General features: G+C 47.1%; 1 protein-coding gene across 5 annotated transcripts in view; it reads right to left on the bottom strand.

The window, feature by feature from the left end:
* Positions 1-17,393, bottom strand: part of Su(H) (recombining binding protein suppressor of hairless) — a 499,304-nt gene that overhangs the window by 251,362 nt on the left and 230,549 nt on the right. For 2 of the 5 annotated variants that reach the window (XM_053788048.2, XM_070094519.1), the window contains exon 1: positions 8,070-8,424. The exons of 2 other annotated variants lie outside the window; for them this stretch is intronic. In XM_053788048.2, the coding sequence (XP_053644023.2) occupies positions 8,070-8,150 (81 nt within the window). In that variant the 5' untranslated portion in view covers positions 8,151-8,424. Of the gene's footprint in view, positions 1-8,069; positions 8,425-17,393 lie in introns of those variants that run through there. One more of the 5 variants, XM_070094520.1, reaches the window with a different exon arrangement.

Here is a 17,393-nt window from a genome sequence, read left to right as displayed (position 1 = left end):
ACAAAGATTTAAATAAATCAAAATGTAGATCCAATTTAGGCAACAACAAAAATGAGCACAGTGACAACTTCAGCCCCACAAGGTATAGTCCAGCATCTTGACTCACTATTACTCACAGCGCTGTATAACCCTACGGGTTTAGCGCTTCCCCTTGATTATAATAATAATATCACTCACAGCAGAGAGGGTAAATAACAGCTTCATTTCATGATGATCAAGACACATGTACAACAGTTGGGTATCTTTATGGTTGAAACGTTTCGCCTACACAGTAGACTTCTTCAGTCAAGTACACAGGCAGTAGGTGAAGTAGTGAAATGAAGATGATATAATCACTGATTATATCACCAACCTTGGTTGATGGACTGATACCAGAAGCTACCTCAGTATAAGACATTGAAAAAAGCTACCATATCGTGTATATCTTCCAAACTAACATGATCAGAGGTGAACAATTCTACCTGCTACAATATCAGAAAAACAAACTCAAACACATCTTAGACATAAAATATATTCAGAACTAATTCTAGAAAGGAAGGACCAGACAAGAGATCTAAAAACGGCAATGTTAAAAGACTTAAATTTTAGAAAACACGGCAGAATAAATGCAGCCAAGAAAATTTTGATAGCGAGAGACGCCACATTAACTATGGCGTGTTTCAAACCATTTGTGCACTCTCATTTAGAATACGATTTCGCCCTTACATCTCTCTTAAACAGGTAAAATATTCAGGCTAGCTAGAAAATAATAAACAGATATTATTAACTACTCCAAAAAGATATAAACCAAGTTTTCCAATGGGCAACGGAGAACAATATGATGTTCAATGAAGACAAATTCCAACTACTCCGTTATGGAAAACTGAAGGAAATAATAACTAGAACTGAATATACTACAAAGTCTAATCACACAATAGAGCGGAAAAGTAATGTGAAGGACCTGGGAGCGGTAATGTCTGAGGATTTCGCCTTCAATGTCATTATCACATCTGCGATCAAACTGATAGGATGGATAATGAGAACATTCAAGACAAGAGATGCTAAGCCAATGATGATCCTTTTTAAATTACTTGTTCTCTCTAGGCTGGAATACTGCTGTACGTTAACATCCCCATTTAAGGCAGATGAAACTGCAGATTTAGAGAATGTACAGAGAACCTTTACTGCACATGTAAGTTCCATCAAACACCTTAACTACTGAGAACGCCTGGAAGCACTTGACCTGTACTCACTGGAGCGCAGGCGAGAGAGATATATCATAATCTACACCTGGAAAATTCTGGAGGGACTGGTTCCTAATCTGCAAACAAAAATCACTCCCAACGAAAGTAAAAGAATTGGCAGGCGATGCAACATACCCCCAGTGAAAAGTACGGACGCCATTGGTACACTAAGAGAAAACACAATAAGTGTCCGGGGCCCAAGACTGCTCAACAGCCTCCCACCAACCATAAGGGGAATTACCAATAGACCCCTGGTTGCCTTCAAGAGGGAGCTGGACAGATACCTAAAGTCGGTGCCAGATCAACCGGGCTGTGGTTCGTACGTTGGACTATGAGCCGCCAGCAGTAACAGCCTCGTTCATCAGGCTCTGATTCATCAGGAGGCCTGGTCAAGGACCGGGCCGCGGGGACGTTGATCCCCGGAATGCCCTCCAGGTAGACTCCAGGTAGGTACTTGACATGTACCTAAATATTCCACTCTCCCTACCACCCCATCTTTTAGTATTTTTTTTTATCAATAGGAATATTTTATTACATAATATGGTACAGAAGATTTAAGAGATACATTGTTGATATAAAGGTGGCATATACGGTACATGTTGTTACGTGTGTATCACCGATTATAAGGCGAAAATCTCATCCAGCTCCTCAGAGCTGGGGCGTGTGCCCAAAATACAGCAGGCATTACCCCTTTGAGACAGCCGCACTGAGCCGCTGGAACAGAAAACTAGCTGCCCTGGGATCCCTAGTTACCCTGATGAGTCTTTTTCCCAGCTCCTTAAGGAATTTAGATGCATTCTTTCTCTATGAGCCAAGGGTCTCTGAGCCTATGGGAACAAACATATAATGGTGGGCAAGTTCTCCGTATTTTCTAGACTTTTGGGACTCCCTGAAGCTGGCAGCTGCCCCTCCTTACTCCCTGGTGTATTGGAGATAGGTATCAGCCAAGGTAGATGCACATGTATAGTCCCACACCACCTGCTTCCCGTCTGTCCAGGCTTGAAGGGTGATACTATCTGGACGCTTCTGGCTGCCATCAGATCTGCATAGCTGGGGTGACTCCCTTACTGCTGGGCATCCGGCTGTTGTGAGGCTCCTCTTGATAATGTTATTAACCTCCTCATGTCGAACCCGTGTTGTTTTAGCCCGCGTCATAGCAAGCGAAAAATTCACAACGCTCTAAACCACCGGACCATTATATATATATATATATATATATATATATATATATATATATATATATATATATATATATATATATATATATATATATATATATATTTATAATCACAGAGAAAAGCAGTATTATTCCATGCACTGTTGTAATATCTCACATTATCAAGAAACAGCTGTTCCTTGATAATGTAAGTAATCACAAAATGTGCTTGGAAGAATGCTAGTTTTCACTGTAGTTAGGTTACATATGAAGATATCACGTGTTTCCTAGGATCGTACACACACACATATATATATTTGTGTGTGTGGGCGTGTATCTTTTTTTTCACATAATGTGGCACACAATTTTTTGCACCAAAATTAACTTAGCAACCTCACCTAACTTCTAAAATTAACGTACTATAATTTAGGTTAATCCTACCTGGTTGATCAGGCTCTGATCCACCAGGAGGCCTGGTCGCAGACCGGGCCGCGGGGGCGTTGACCCCCGGAACTCTCTCCAGGTAAACTCCAGGTGTCCAGCTTAGCTCAGATCAGCCTAAACTTCAGGTAACATTATTTAACATCAAATAAACAGAACAATTTTTCGATGTTCAGACTCATTTTCGCAGAGATTTTACAACAATGATCATAGAGCGAACCTGTTTGGTGTAGTGAGTGCTGTTTTATAGTGCAAGATCGCCAACTCTGGTTAAAAAAACACGAAATAGTCAGTGATGCGGCTGACAGCGCTCGCCTGGCGCCCCGCTTGTGTACAAAGCTCTCTCTAATATTTTAGTGGGAAACCAATTTCCACTTTAAAATGTTGGAATGTAATATTGGAAAACATAAATGTCTACGATGCCTCGTGTCTCTTCACCAGATGTCAACAACCTACATTTTGTGACGCTTCCCATCTTTCGCTAGCCCCTCGCTACGCCACTCTTCTAAAGTCAGGTACAAAACAAAAATACTAAATCTTCTCTGGACAAATCACAATGAGTAAAAACCACACTAAGTCTGATTGTGCAGATTAGTCATGTGTGTGTGACCTCTGGTCCTTAGGCAAATAGATAAATTAAAACCTAACAAATCCCCAGGCCCTGATGAACTGTATGCAAGGGTTCTAAAGGAATGTAAAGAGGAGCTTAGCACACCTTTGGCTAATCTTTTCAACATATCACTACAAACTGGCATGGTGCCAGATAAGTGGAAAATGGCAAATGTGATACCTATTTTCAAAACAGGTGACAGGTCCTTAGCTTCGAACTATAGACCAATAAGCCTAACCTCCATAGTGGGAAAATTTATGGAATCAATAATTGCCGAGGCAGTTCGTAGCCACCTTGAAAAGCATAAATTAATCAACGAATCTCAGCATGGTTTTACAAAGGGACGTTCCTGCCTTACGAATTTATTAACTTTTTTCACTAAGGTATTTGAGGAGGTAGATCATGGTAACGAATATGATATTGTGTATATGGACTTCAGTAAGGCTTTTGACAGGGTCCCACATCAGAGACTATTGAGGAAAATTAAAGCACATGGAATAGGAGGAGAAATTTTTTCCTGGATAGAGGCATGGTTGACAAAGAGGCAGCAGAGAGTTTGCATAAATGGGGAGAAATCAGAGTGGGGAAGCGTCACGAGCGGTGTTCCACAGGGGTCAGTGTTGGGCCCCCTGCTGTTCACAATCTACATAAACGACATAGATGAGGGCATAAAGAGCGACATCGGCAAGTTTGCCGATGACACCAAAATAGGCCGTCGAATTCATTCTGACGAGGACATTCGAGCACTCCAGGAAGATTTGAATAGACTGATGCAGTGGTCGGAGAAGTGGCAGATGCAGTTTAATATAGACAAATGCAAAGTTCTAAATGTTGGACAGGACAATAACCATGCCACATATAAACTAAATAATGTAGATCTTAATATTACGGATTGCGAAAAAGATTTAGGAGTTCTGGTTAGCAGTAATCTGAAACCAAGACAACAGTGCATAAGTGTTCGCAATAAAGCTAATAGAATCCTTGGCTTCATATCAAGAAGCATAAATAATAGGAGTCCTCAGGTTGTTCTTCAACTCTATACATCCTTGGTTAGGCCTCATTTAGATTATGCTGCACAGTTTTGGTCACCGTATTACAGAATGGATATAAATTCTCTGGAAAATGTACAAAGGAGGATGACAAAGATGATCCCATGTATCAGAAACCTTCCCTATGAGGATAGACTAAGGGCCCTGAAACTGCACTCTCTAGAAAGACGTAGAATTAGGGGGGATATGATTGAGGTTTATAAGTGGAAGACAGGAATAAATAAAGGGGATGTAAATAGTGTGCTGAAAATATCTAGCCTAGACAGGACTCGCAGCAATGGTTTTAAGTTGGAAAAATTCAGATTCAGGAGGGATATAGGAAAGTACTGGTTTGGTAATAGAGTTGTGGATGAGTGGAACAAACTCCCAAGTACCGTTATAGAGGCCAGAACGTTGTGTAGCTTTAAAAATAGGTTGGATAAATACATGAGTAGATGTGGGTGGGTGTGAGTTAGACCTGATAGCTTGTGCTAACAGGTCGGTTGCCGTGTTCCTCCCTTAAGTCAATGTGACCTGACCTGACTAGGTTGGGTGCATTGGCTTAAGCCGGTAGGGACTTGGACCTGCCTCGCATGGGCCAGTAGGCCTTCTGCAGTGTTCCTTCGTTCTTATGTTCTTATGTTCTAGAACATGTAGTACAGAAGGGGTGGACGACCCCACCAATACTAGTGGCACCAGTCTGGGTTAAGGACACCAAAAAGGCTAACTGAAACTGTGGATCTCAAACCATCCAGCTGGTAAGTCCCTACTCTGGATTTTTTTCATCTATGGGTGAGGGTGCAAGATATCTAAAGAAAAGAGTGCACCTCTTAGCTGTAAGTGTACTTATAGTCTGGTGACTTCTAAATAGTTCATTTTTTTGCGACTGGAACACGTCTGGACAAGACTCCGCCAAAATAATATTTGTATGTGCGACAAAATGGAAGCTGTTAGGTAAAAGGACACAAGTGCAACTAATGTGACATTTTATTGCAGCAAAGTTTCTCTCTCCAGGAGCTTTGTCAAGCCGGCCTAACAAAGCTGAAGAGCGAAACGTTGTCACAATAAAATGTCACATTAGTTGCACGTGTGTCCTTTTACCTAACATATTGTCGGTAATTCTACCAACATTATTACAAACATATTCTGTATGGCCTATATGATCAGAACTGTGCAGGATCCCCCAAAAAATGTCAGACATAATAAAGTTAGAGAGATTATCAGTAAGTCTTGTCAGAGTCAAGCCAGAGCCTCCATTCCTAGTGTCCACACTGTATGTTGTACAACAAGGTGCTGCTGCTACACCACTTCCTGATCTTTAATTAATGATGATACATTTGCCAGTGTGGAGTCCCTAACAAAACTGCACTAATAATTATTTCGTTACATTAAATTCGGACGGTAAACGAAAATGCTAAACAACTTCGAGACACAACATAAGATTTTCCCGCTAAAGCCCTTATATTCTTTTATCAAAACACACACACACACACACACACACCCCCACACACACCCCCACACACACCCCCACACACACACACACACACACACACACACACACACACACACACATGGAACCAGATTTAGTTAAAATGGCGTCTGTAAATGATAAAGCATCAAAGATCAGGGAAAAACTCACTGTCATACGAGTGGGAGTGTTCACTCAGACGTGGGAGCAACATGGGAGCAGGAATGTTCACCCAGACGTGGGAGCAACATGGGAGCAGGAGTGTTTACACAGACGTGGGAGCAACATGGGAGCACGGGTGTTTACGTAGACGTGGGAGCAGGGGTGTTTACACAGACGTGGGAGCAACATGGGAGCAGGAGTGTTTACACAGACGTGGGAGCAACATGGGAGAAGGGGTGTTTGCGCAGACATGGGAGTGGGAGTGTTGACGTAGACGTGGGAGTGTTTACGCAGACATGGGAGCAACATGGGAGCAGGGGTGTTTACGTAGACGTGGGAGCAGGGGTGTTTACACAGACGTGGGAGCAACATGGGAGCAGGAGTGTTTACACAGACGTGGGAGCAACATGGGAGCAGGAGTGTTTACACAGACGTGGGAGCAACATGGGAGCAGGGGTGTTTCCACAGACATGGGAGTGGGAGTGTTGACGCAGACGTGGGAGTGTTTACGCAGACATGGGAGTGTTGAGAGAGACGTGAGAGCCCTGCCCACCACTCTCCCACACCCACACTTCTACCGGAAAAAGGAAAGTAACAGAAGTAAACAATGAGGATATGTTTGTAACCATGACGTCCACGCTAGGTACTAGAGACGGCTACCTACATCCTGTGTTGCTCAACCTCTCTCTCTCTCACACACACACACACACACACACACACACAGAGAGCTCACGCAGCCAGCATCAAAGAGTCAAATGATGGCTCCTGGCACACAATCGAATGATCCAGCATCGATCATGGGGCGGGCGGAGAAGCTGGGCATGTTATCCTTGTCTTTTACCCATGTTCGCTTAGTAAAAAGCTACCTGGGTGCTGTGGGTGACATCCTGGGCGCTATAAATAAGCCAGATTGAGCGGCTTTCCTAGGTTATCCTGGGTTACTGCACACTCATACATGACACTGTTGAGGAGGACACTAAACTTCTCTTGGCAACAGAGGCAGCTTTTTTGAAACACTCTTTGGTTCTCCAGATGAACGTATGATAGTCATCACAGCAGTGTGACACCATCATCACAGCATTGTGACACAGTCATCACAGCAGTGTGACACAGTCATCAAAGCAGTATGACACCGTCATCATAGCAGTGTGACAGCCATCACAGTAATGTGACACCGTCATCACAGCAGTGTGACACAGTCATCACAGCAGTGTGACACAGTCATCACAGTAGTGTGACACCGTCATCACAGCAGTGTGACAGTTATCAAAGCAGTGTGACACAGTTATCACAGCAGTGTGACACAGTCATCACAGCAGTGTGACACAGTCATCACAGCAGTGTGGCAGTCATCACAGCAGTGTGATACAGTCATCATAGCAATGTGACACAGTCATCACGGCAATGTGAGACAGTCATCACAACAGTGTGACACAATCACAACAGTGTGACACAGTCATCACAAGTGTGGCACAGTCATCACAGCAGTGTGACAGCCATCACAGCAGTGCGACACAGCCATTACAACAGTGTGACAGTCATCACAACAGTGTGACACAGCCATCACAGCAGTGTGACACAATCATCACAACAGTGTGACACAGTCATCACAAGTGTGACACAGTCATCACAACAGTGTGACACAGTCATCACAACAGTGTGACACAGTCATCACAGCAGTTATCACAGAAGTGTGTGATACAGTCACCACAGCAGCATGATCACAGCGCGTGTGTTGAGACACAGTGATCACAGGAGCGGCAAGACAGTGATCACATGAGTGTGAGAGGCGGCAAGAGAGTGATCACATGAGTATGAGAGGGGGCAAGAGAGTGATCACATGAGTGTGAGAGAGGCACGAAAGTGATCACATGAGTGTGAGAGGGGGCAAGAGAGTGATCACACTAATGTGAGAGGCAAGAGAGTGATCACATGAGTGAGAGAGAAGCAAGAGAGTGCAAAACGTGCAGTAAAGACTGACCTGGTCCTCTGAGTACTGGAGGTGTGAGGCCATGCTGGTGTTGAGGTGGTGGGGGGAAGGTTCCGTCCAGTCTAGTACCATCTCCGACCACCACTCACTACTCTATCATCACGCTCCTTACACTACTACTACTACCATCCACACGACACACTAATAATTGTCTAGACTTCACTGTAGGTACATTAAGTTCACTGTAGGTGCATTAAGTTCACTGTAGGTGCATTAAGTTCACTGTAGGTGCACTATGTTCACTGGTGTTAGAAGCAAGGGTCGCGGGTTGGTAGCTAGGTGGTGTGGAGTGGAGCAGCGCCTGCGTACCACAACAACAGTTCCCAGGGACTAACACTATCACCTCCCTCACACACCGTGTTCCCACCCTGTCTTATCCTCCACGCCCCGCCCCATCACTGTCTCGCCCCGCCCACAGTGCCAAAGCTCCATGCTAAGTGGTCAACCCTAGTCGCCCCGCCCTCGGTCACGCCTCACCCGCGTGGGTTGGTAACTGGCCGCCAACCAATAGCAGCCTCCAGTGGCCTGTGACTCCGCCCCACGACACCGCAGGGTGACCGCTTGCCACCGCTACTGTAAGATCCACTGAAAGCTGTTAGCTGACTCCGGCTAAAATATTTTTATGAAGCACAATTATATCTTCCCTTATGACAGCAACTTTACTAGCTCTAGGATAGTCATGCCGGCCGCCAGCAGAGATAGTCAGACACTACTGGAGAGATCACCAGGAAAGCCAGACCCCCCATGTAGGGATCAGCCTCTAGCAAAACTCACGAAATCGCTCACAAAATTACAGACTCACATAACCGAGGCAATGCTCAAGGCTAGAAATGCTCCGCGTGTGTGGAGGGAGGAGGGGGGTGTTGAACACCACCACCTGGTGTATAGAGGGAGGGGGTGTTGAACACCACCTGGTATATGGAGGGAGGGGGTGTTGAACACCACCTGGTGTGTGGAGGGAGGGGGTGTTGAACACCACCTGGTGTGTGGAGGGAGGGGGTGTTGAACACCACCTGGTGTGTGGAGGGAGGGGGTGTTGAACACCACCTGGTGTGTGAGGGAGGGGGTGTTGAACACCACTACCTGATGTGTGGAGGGAGGGGGTGTTGAACACCACCTGGTATATGGAGGGAGGGGGTGTTGAACACCACCTGGTGTGTGGAGGGAGGGGGTGTTGAACACCACCTGGTGTGTGGAGGGAGGGGGTGTTGAACACCACCTGGTGTGTGGAGGGAGGGGGTGTTGAACACCACCACCTGGTGTGTGAGGGAGGGGGTGTTGAACACCACCTGGTGTGTGAGGGAGGGGGTGTTGAACACCACTACCTGGTGTGTGGAGGGAGGGGGTGTTGAACACCACCACCTGGTGTATAGTGGGAGGGGGTGTTGAACACCACCTGGTGTGTGAGGGAGGGGGTGTTGAACACCACTACCTGGTGTGTGGAGGGAGGTGGTGTTGAACACCACCACCTGGTGTGTGGAGGGAGGGGGTGTTGAACACCACCTGGTGTGTGAGGGAGATGGTGTTGAACACCACTACCTGATGTGTGGAGGGAGGGGGTGTTGAACACCACCACCTGGTGTGTGGAGGGAGGGGGTGTTGAACACCACCTGGTGTGTGGAGGGAGGGGGGTGTTGAACACCACCACCTGGTGTGTGGAGGGAGGGGGTGTTGAACACCACCTGGTGTGTGGAGGGAGGGGGGTGTTGAACACCACCACCTGGTGTGTGGAGGGAGGGGGGTGTTGATACACCACCACCTTGTGTGTGGAGGGAGGGGGTGTTGAACACCACCTGGTGTGTGGAGGAAGGGGGGTGTTGAACACCACCTGGGGGGTGTTGAACACCACCACCTGGTGTGTGGAGGGAGGGGGTGTTGAACACCACCACCTGGTGTGTGGAGGGAGGGGGTATTGAACACCACCTGGTGTGTGGAGGGAGGGGGGGTGTTGAACACCACCACCTGGGGGGTGTTGAACACCACCACCTGGTGTGTGGAGGGAGGGGGGTGTTGATACACCACCACCTGGTGTGTGGAGGGAGGGGGGTGTTGATACACCACCACCTGGTGTGTGGAGGGAGGGGGGTGTTGAACACCACCACCTGGTGTGTGGAGGGAGGGGGGTGTTGATACACCACCACCTTGTGTGTGGAGGGAGGGGGGTGTTGATACACCACCACCTTGTGTGTGGAGGGAGGGGGTGTTGATACACCACCACCTTGTGTGTGGAGGGAGGGGGTGTTGAACACCACCTGGTGTGTGGAGGGAGGGGGGTGTTGAACACCACCTGGGGGTGTTGAACACCACCACCTGGGGGGTGTTGAACACCACCACCTGGTGTGTGGAGGGAGGGGGGTGTTGATACACCACCACCTGGTGTGTGGAGGGAGGGGGGTGTTGATACACCACCACCTTGTGTGTGGAGGGAGGGGGGTGTTGAACACCACCACCTGGTGTGTGGAGGGAGGGGGGTGTTGATACACCACCACCTTGTGTGTGGAGGGAGGGGGGTGTTGATACACCACCACCTTGTGTGTGGAGGGAGGGGGTGTTGATACACCACCACCTTGTGTGTGGAGGGAGGGGGTGTTGAACACCACCTGGTGTGTGGAGGGAGGGGGGTGTTGAACACCACCTGGGGGTGTTGAACACCACCACCTGGGGGGTGTTGAACACCACCACCTGGTGTGTGAAGGGAGGGGGTGTTGAACACCACCACCTGGTGTGTGGAGGGAGGGGGTATTGAACACCACCTGGTGTGTGGAGGGAGGGGGGTGTTGAACACCACCACCTGGTGTGTGGAGGGAGGGGGGTGTTGATACACCACCACCTGGTGTGTGGAGGGAGGGGGGTGTTGATACACCACCACCTGGTGTGTGGAGGGAGGGGGGTGTTGAACACCACCACCTGGTGTGTGGAGGTAGGGGGTGTTGATACACCACCACCTGGTGTGTGGAGGGAGGGGGGTGTTGATACACCACCACCTGGTGTGTGGAGGGAGGGGGGTGTTGAACACCACCCCCTGGTGTGTGGAGGGCGGGGGGTGTTGATACACCACCACCTGGTGTGTGGAGGGAGGGGGGTATTGAACACCACCCCCTTGTGTGTGGAGGGAGGGGGGTGTTGATACACCACCACCTTGTGTGTGGAGGGAGGGGGTGTTGATACACCACCACCTTGTGTGTGGAGGGAGGGGGGTGTTGATACACCACCACCTGGTGTGTGGAGGGAGGGGGGTGTTGATACACCACCACCTGGTGTGTGGAGGGAAGGGGGTGTTGATACACCACCACCTGGTGTGTGGAGGGAGGGGGGTGTTGATACACCACCACCTGGTGTGTGGAGGGAAGGGGGTGTTGATACACCACCACCTGGTGTGTGGAGGGAGGGGGGTGTTGATACACCACCACCTGGTGTGTGGAGGTAGGGGGGTGTTGATACACCACCACCTGGTGTGTGGAGGGAAGGGGGTGTTGAACACCACCACCTGGTGTGTGGAGGGAGGGGGGTGTTGATACACCACCACCTGGTGTGTGGAGGGAGGGGGGTGTTGATACACCACCACCTGGTGTGTGGAGGGAAGGGGGTGTTGATACACCACCACCTGGTGTGTGGAGGGAGGGGGGTGTTGATACACCACCACCTGGTGTGTGGAGGGAAGGGGGTGTTGATACACCACCACCTGGTGTATGAAGAAGTGAACCTGGTACTGTACAGGTAACTACCTTGTTACGTGAGTGTGGAGTAACTTAGCTTCAGTTTTGACCTTTATTGCTACATCAGTAGTAACGTGTGATGGATGGCACTCAGCGGGTCCCGTAGATTTCACCTGTTAGATATAGCGTGAAAACAAGTTTAAGTCTTGTCGATTCATCTCTCTTCTAAGTCTTGTTTCCTCTTAACTCAAATATTAATACACCGTTAATTCCTCCAGTTTTGGTCTCCATGTTTCCAGTATCCCTGAGGGGCCCCAGTTCTTCCAGTCAATATTCTTATGACTGAAATCTTCTAGTATCCGTAGTTTAGGTTATAATGGCCCTGCTCTCTCTACTGATGCTTCCAATACAGTACATGAATCACTGCCCCGTTCTTGTCATTATAATCCTCACTTGATGTTCTAATGTTTGGTGGGGATGGCGAGGAGAAGAGAGTATATACTACTGCCCCTCCTTACCCTTGTCTCTTCAAACATTACTTTACCTGCTATACAGTCTTTTAAATCCTAGTAGTTTCTCATCAATGCTACGCCTCTTCCTACTTCACTTTATATTTAATTCATGAAGAACAAGCCACACAGGGATTGAAATATCCATTCTAAAGATTTCCACCACCATCGTCTGTTTGTGATTGTCTGCATCTTTACCACACCTCTGGAAATACTTAATACTTTTCTGAGTTTCGTTTCCATGAAGGCTATGATATCAGGGTTTTCCTTTTCTTACTCTTTCTTTCAGAGCTTCACTTCTCTGGTGACTCTATTAGCTTTAAAACAATACCCTACCAGTCTTCTATTTCTCACTGTTTGTCACGCAATGTTTTCTGTTTCACTTCGGGAGACAGCAGCGAGGATTCCCCATAAAGTTTTGTCGGGTTAAGTGGGAAAAATAGGAGAGGGAAGTAGAGGGAGGTGGGAGTGGTACATAGAGAGGGTGGGTCATAAGATGAGAGGGAAGATGTGGGACCGTAAGAAGTTGATAGAGGGATGGAGCATATGAGGTGAGACAAGGTAGTTGGGAGCAGGGGATGTCAACAGCTCATTGTAGGAGAGGATCAAGAGGGGAAGAGAGAGATTGGTGTAATGCTGGGGAAAGAAAGGAACATTACTGGAGCAGGGTGGGGTTGGGGACAGCGGAGGAAGGTTGATGGAGAGCGATCAAGGGGAAAGGTAGAGTGGTAATGAGTGGGAAGTGGAAAGGGAGGTTTGTAGCATATGTGAAATGGATAGAAATGGGAATGTATTCTGCAGAGTGGTGAAGGGTGAAAAAGATTAAGAGAGGGAGAGGATCAAGAGAGGGGAAGGGGTGGTCACGGCTACCTGTTCCCTCTAGGTATCCTCCACGACTCCTAACCCTTGTCGAGTTACTCCCATGATAGGTGCTTTCTTCCTCATTAATTTACACTGCTGCTTCCTTTACCTCTCTCATTTCTCTTTTGTTGTATCTCCACACCCATGGTGATGGGAAGGTCTCTCCCAACCCAAGAGTGATGGGAGCAGTTTTCCCACACCTTGGGTAATATGAGTGTCTCTCCCACAGCTTAGTAAATATGAGAGCTATCAGAAGCCAGTCTCTTCCTTCCCTATAGTCTAGACTCAAGCACTGTTAACACATGTGTCAGTACATGGGTACACTGCTAGTTGGTGGCACCATCTTTACAATTTCGTAAGTTTTCAATGTGTTAATGTGAGGTCGTGGCCACCTTGATATAACGTCATCTCAATGTAAGCCTCTACCGTCAACAAGTGTTGAGTTTCTTATGTTAAATCGGTCAAACAAACCAAACTGCCTGAACAGAGAATTTTTCAAAAAAAAATTTATATGCTATATATATATATATATATATATATATATATATATATATATATATATATATATATATATATATGTGTGTGTGTGTGTGTGTGTGTGTGTGTGTGTGTGTGTGTGTGTGTATTCACCTAGTTGTACTCACCTAGTTGAAGTTGCAGGGGTCGAGTCCAAGCTCCTGGCCCCGCCTCTTCACTGGTCGCTACTAGGTCACTCCCCCTGAACCGTGAGCTTTATCATACCTCTGCTTAAAGCTATGTATGGATCCTGCCTCCACTACATCGCTTCCCAAACTATTCCACTTCCTGATTACTCTGTGGCTGAAGAAATACTTCCTACATCCCTGTGATTCATCTGTGTCTTCAACTTCCAACTGTGTCCCCTTGTTGCTGTAACCCATCTCTGGAACATCCTGTCTTTGTCCACCTTGTCAATTCCTCTTAGTATTTTGTATGTCGTTATCATGTCCCCCCTATCTCTCCTGTCCTCCAGTGTCGTCAGGTTGATTTCCCTTAACGGAGGATCTCACCTTCAAGGACCATAACATTGTATCAATCGCATCTGCTAGAAAAATGACAGGATGGATAATGAGAACCTTCAAAACTAGGGAGGCCAAGCCCATGATGACACTCTTCAGGTCACTTGTTCTATCTAGGCTGGAATATTGCTGCACACTAACAGCACCTTTCAAGGCAGGTGAAATTGCTGACCTAGAAAATGTACAGAGAACCTTCACGGCGCGCATAACGGAGATAAAACACCTCAATTACTGGGAGCGCTTGAGGTTCCTAAACCTGTATTCCCTGGAAAGCAGGCGGGAGAGATACATGATTATATACACCTGGAAAATCCTAGAGGGACTAGTACCGAACTTGCACACGAAAATCACTCACTACGAAAGCAAAAGACTTGGCAGACGATGCAACATCCCCTCAATGAAAAGCAGGGGTGTCACTAGCACGTTAAGAGACCATACAATAAGTGTCAGGGGCCCGAGACTGTTCAACTGCCTCCCAGCATACATAAGGGGTATTACCAACAGACCCCTGGCAGTCTTCAAGCTGGCACTGGACAAGCACCTAAAGTCGGTTCCTGACCAGCCGAGCTGTGGCTCGTACGTTGGTTTGCGTGCAGCCAGCAGCAACAGCCTGGTTGATCAGGCTCTGATCCACCAGGAGGCCTGGTCACAGACCGGGCCGCGGGGGCGTTGACCCCCGGAACTCTCTCCAGGTAAACTCCAGGTTCCCTCGCAGGACATACCTCTTAGCTCTGGGACTAGTCTTGTTACAAACCTTTGCACTTTCTCTAGGTGTGGGTTCCAAACTGGTGCTGCATACTCCAATATGGGCCTAACGTACACGGTGTACAGGGTCCTGAACGATTCCTTATTAAGATGTCGGAATACTGTTCTGAGGTTTGCTCGGCGCCCATATGCTGCAGCCGTTACTTGGTTGATGTGCGCTTCAGGAGATGTGCCTGGTGTTATACTCACCCCAAGATCTTTTTCCTTGAGCGAGGTTTGTAGTCTTTCGCCCCCCCTAGACTGTACTCCGTCTGCGGTCTTCTTGCCCTTCCCTAATCTCACCACCATTACTACCATCATTATCAAACAGATCACCACGCTACTACCATCATTATCAAACAGGTCATCACTATTACTACCATCATTATCAAACAGGTCACCACCACTACTACCATCATTATCAAACAGGTCACCACCACTACTACCATCATTATCAAACAGGTCATCACCACTACTACCATCATTATCAAACAGGTCACCACCACTACTACCATCATTATCAAACAGGTCACCACCACTACTACCATCATTATCAAACAGGTCACCACCACTACTACCATCATTATCAAACAGGTCACCACCACTACTACCATCATTATCAAACAGGTCACCACCATTACATCTTTCACTGTACTGCTGCAGACGTTACTTGTTACCAGCAGTGACAGTAACGTCTACAAGAAGCACTGTCACTACTGGGAGGAACGACAACCGTGAGTGGGACGGAGAACGAGAGGTAATCAGGTGTGATACAAGAGAGGAGTACCTCCATTTCCTTCGATCAAGAGACCTACTAAGGATCTAAAATGATCTGTCCTTTTCCCGACCCAAAATATGTTAATTGACACTGAAGCCCCCTGGTCAAGGAACCAAAAAAAAAAAAAAAAAAAAAAAGGATTTAAAAAAGGGGAAATACAATTTTTAGAAATGTAGTTTTGAGAACAGATAATATAAAGTTATGGGGAGCAGCAGAGTAATTGTTGAAGGTAATCCGAGTTTACACACTGATCAGTAAACAGCGAGGAGTAATAATGAGGCAATGTAACCAAAACATTATTATACACCCCCTGGGGTAATAACACCCCCTGGGGTAATAACACCCCCAGGGTGATAACAGCACCCCTGCCATCTCCTGGTGATGGAAACTCAGCCTAAGACTAACTCTTAGGTAAGGAGAGAACGGGGAAGTGGGGAGAGGATAACAGAGCAGGAGAAGAGTGTCCTCAGTCGTAGAAACAAAGCCAGGGCTTAACCCAGCTGCTGAGCACATCATAGTGCAGGGCAGCAGCAGTCAGGCTGGACAACCCTCAGTGCTGAAGAGGTCACTTGTGTGTGGCTAGTTAAGTTTTGAATGCCATCAGTGCATTTAAATACAACTGGATACAGTAATATTTAAGTCTGACAGATGAGAGAAACAGGAAGTGTGATGATGGATAAATATTTGTTGGTCAAAATTTTGCCACTAAATTAACCCTACATAGACAGTTTTACTTGAAACTTGGTTGACAGGGGAGTTGCCAAGGTCTTCTTCAACGAGTTTCAGATTGATCCACAAAGTGGGAGAATGTGCACACAGTGCAACTGCATAATGAAACTTCCCAACCATAGCTCGGTTAGTAGCGCACTCGCCTCACACATCTGGGTCTGTGGTTCGATACCCGGTAAGGGTGAAAACATTGGGCGTATTTCCTTACGACACTTACTGTCCCTATTCACCTAACAGAAAGTAGGTACCTGGGTGTTAGTAGACTGGTGTGGGTCGGATCCTGGGGACAAAATTAACCTAAGTTCCCCGAAATACTTTGCACAACCAAGGGCTTTGTATATAGTACGTCACTGATGTCAGCTATGGTCTAAGTTGTATCATGTACTTGTAGAAATAAAGATTATTATTATTATTATTATTAGCTTGGTGGCTGTGTGAATGTGACTCTGAACTCAGCCCCCTTCCCTGTAGTGATGAGTTACCTCCTCATTCTTCCACAGATAGAAAGAACATGAGGGGAAGCAGAGGCTTGTGTCAAACAACTAGTGGGTGGCCAGCCTGTACTTATCATATCACAGGTCCCTAACCTATACCCTCCCCATCTCCCTCTCCCACGCTCCCTCACCCTCCAACATTACTTCACCTGTATTATTACCACCCCCCACCACCACCACCCCCTCCACCACCATCACTACTACTACCACCACCACCACCATCACTACCACCACGACCACCACCACCACTACCACAAACCCCTCTCACTACTATCATTTACCTAACCAGCTGACAAAAACGTTTACAGATCAGAATCTGTGAATAACGTTTATAAATTACCAGCAATGAAAAATATTTATAAATGAGCAGGAGACTGCGGCAGGCTGGAGATAACATGCAGAGAATGTCTGGTGTTGTTACAAGTCTTTCCTGGGGTTGTCCTCAACACTGTCTTCTGCAAGAAATCTGAAGACAGTTTCATGAGGCCAGAAATAATATGATTAAGG

This window comes from Cherax quadricarinatus, chromosome 46, assembly GCF_038502225.1.
Source record: "Cherax quadricarinatus isolate ZL_2023a chromosome 46, ASM3850222v1, whole genome shotgun sequence".
Lineage (NCBI taxonomy): Eukaryota > Metazoa > Arthropoda > Malacostraca > Decapoda > Parastacidae > Cherax > Cherax quadricarinatus.
The sequence above is the reverse complement of the archived record's forward strand: the minus strand, read 5'-3'. Positions and strand labels throughout refer to the sequence as shown.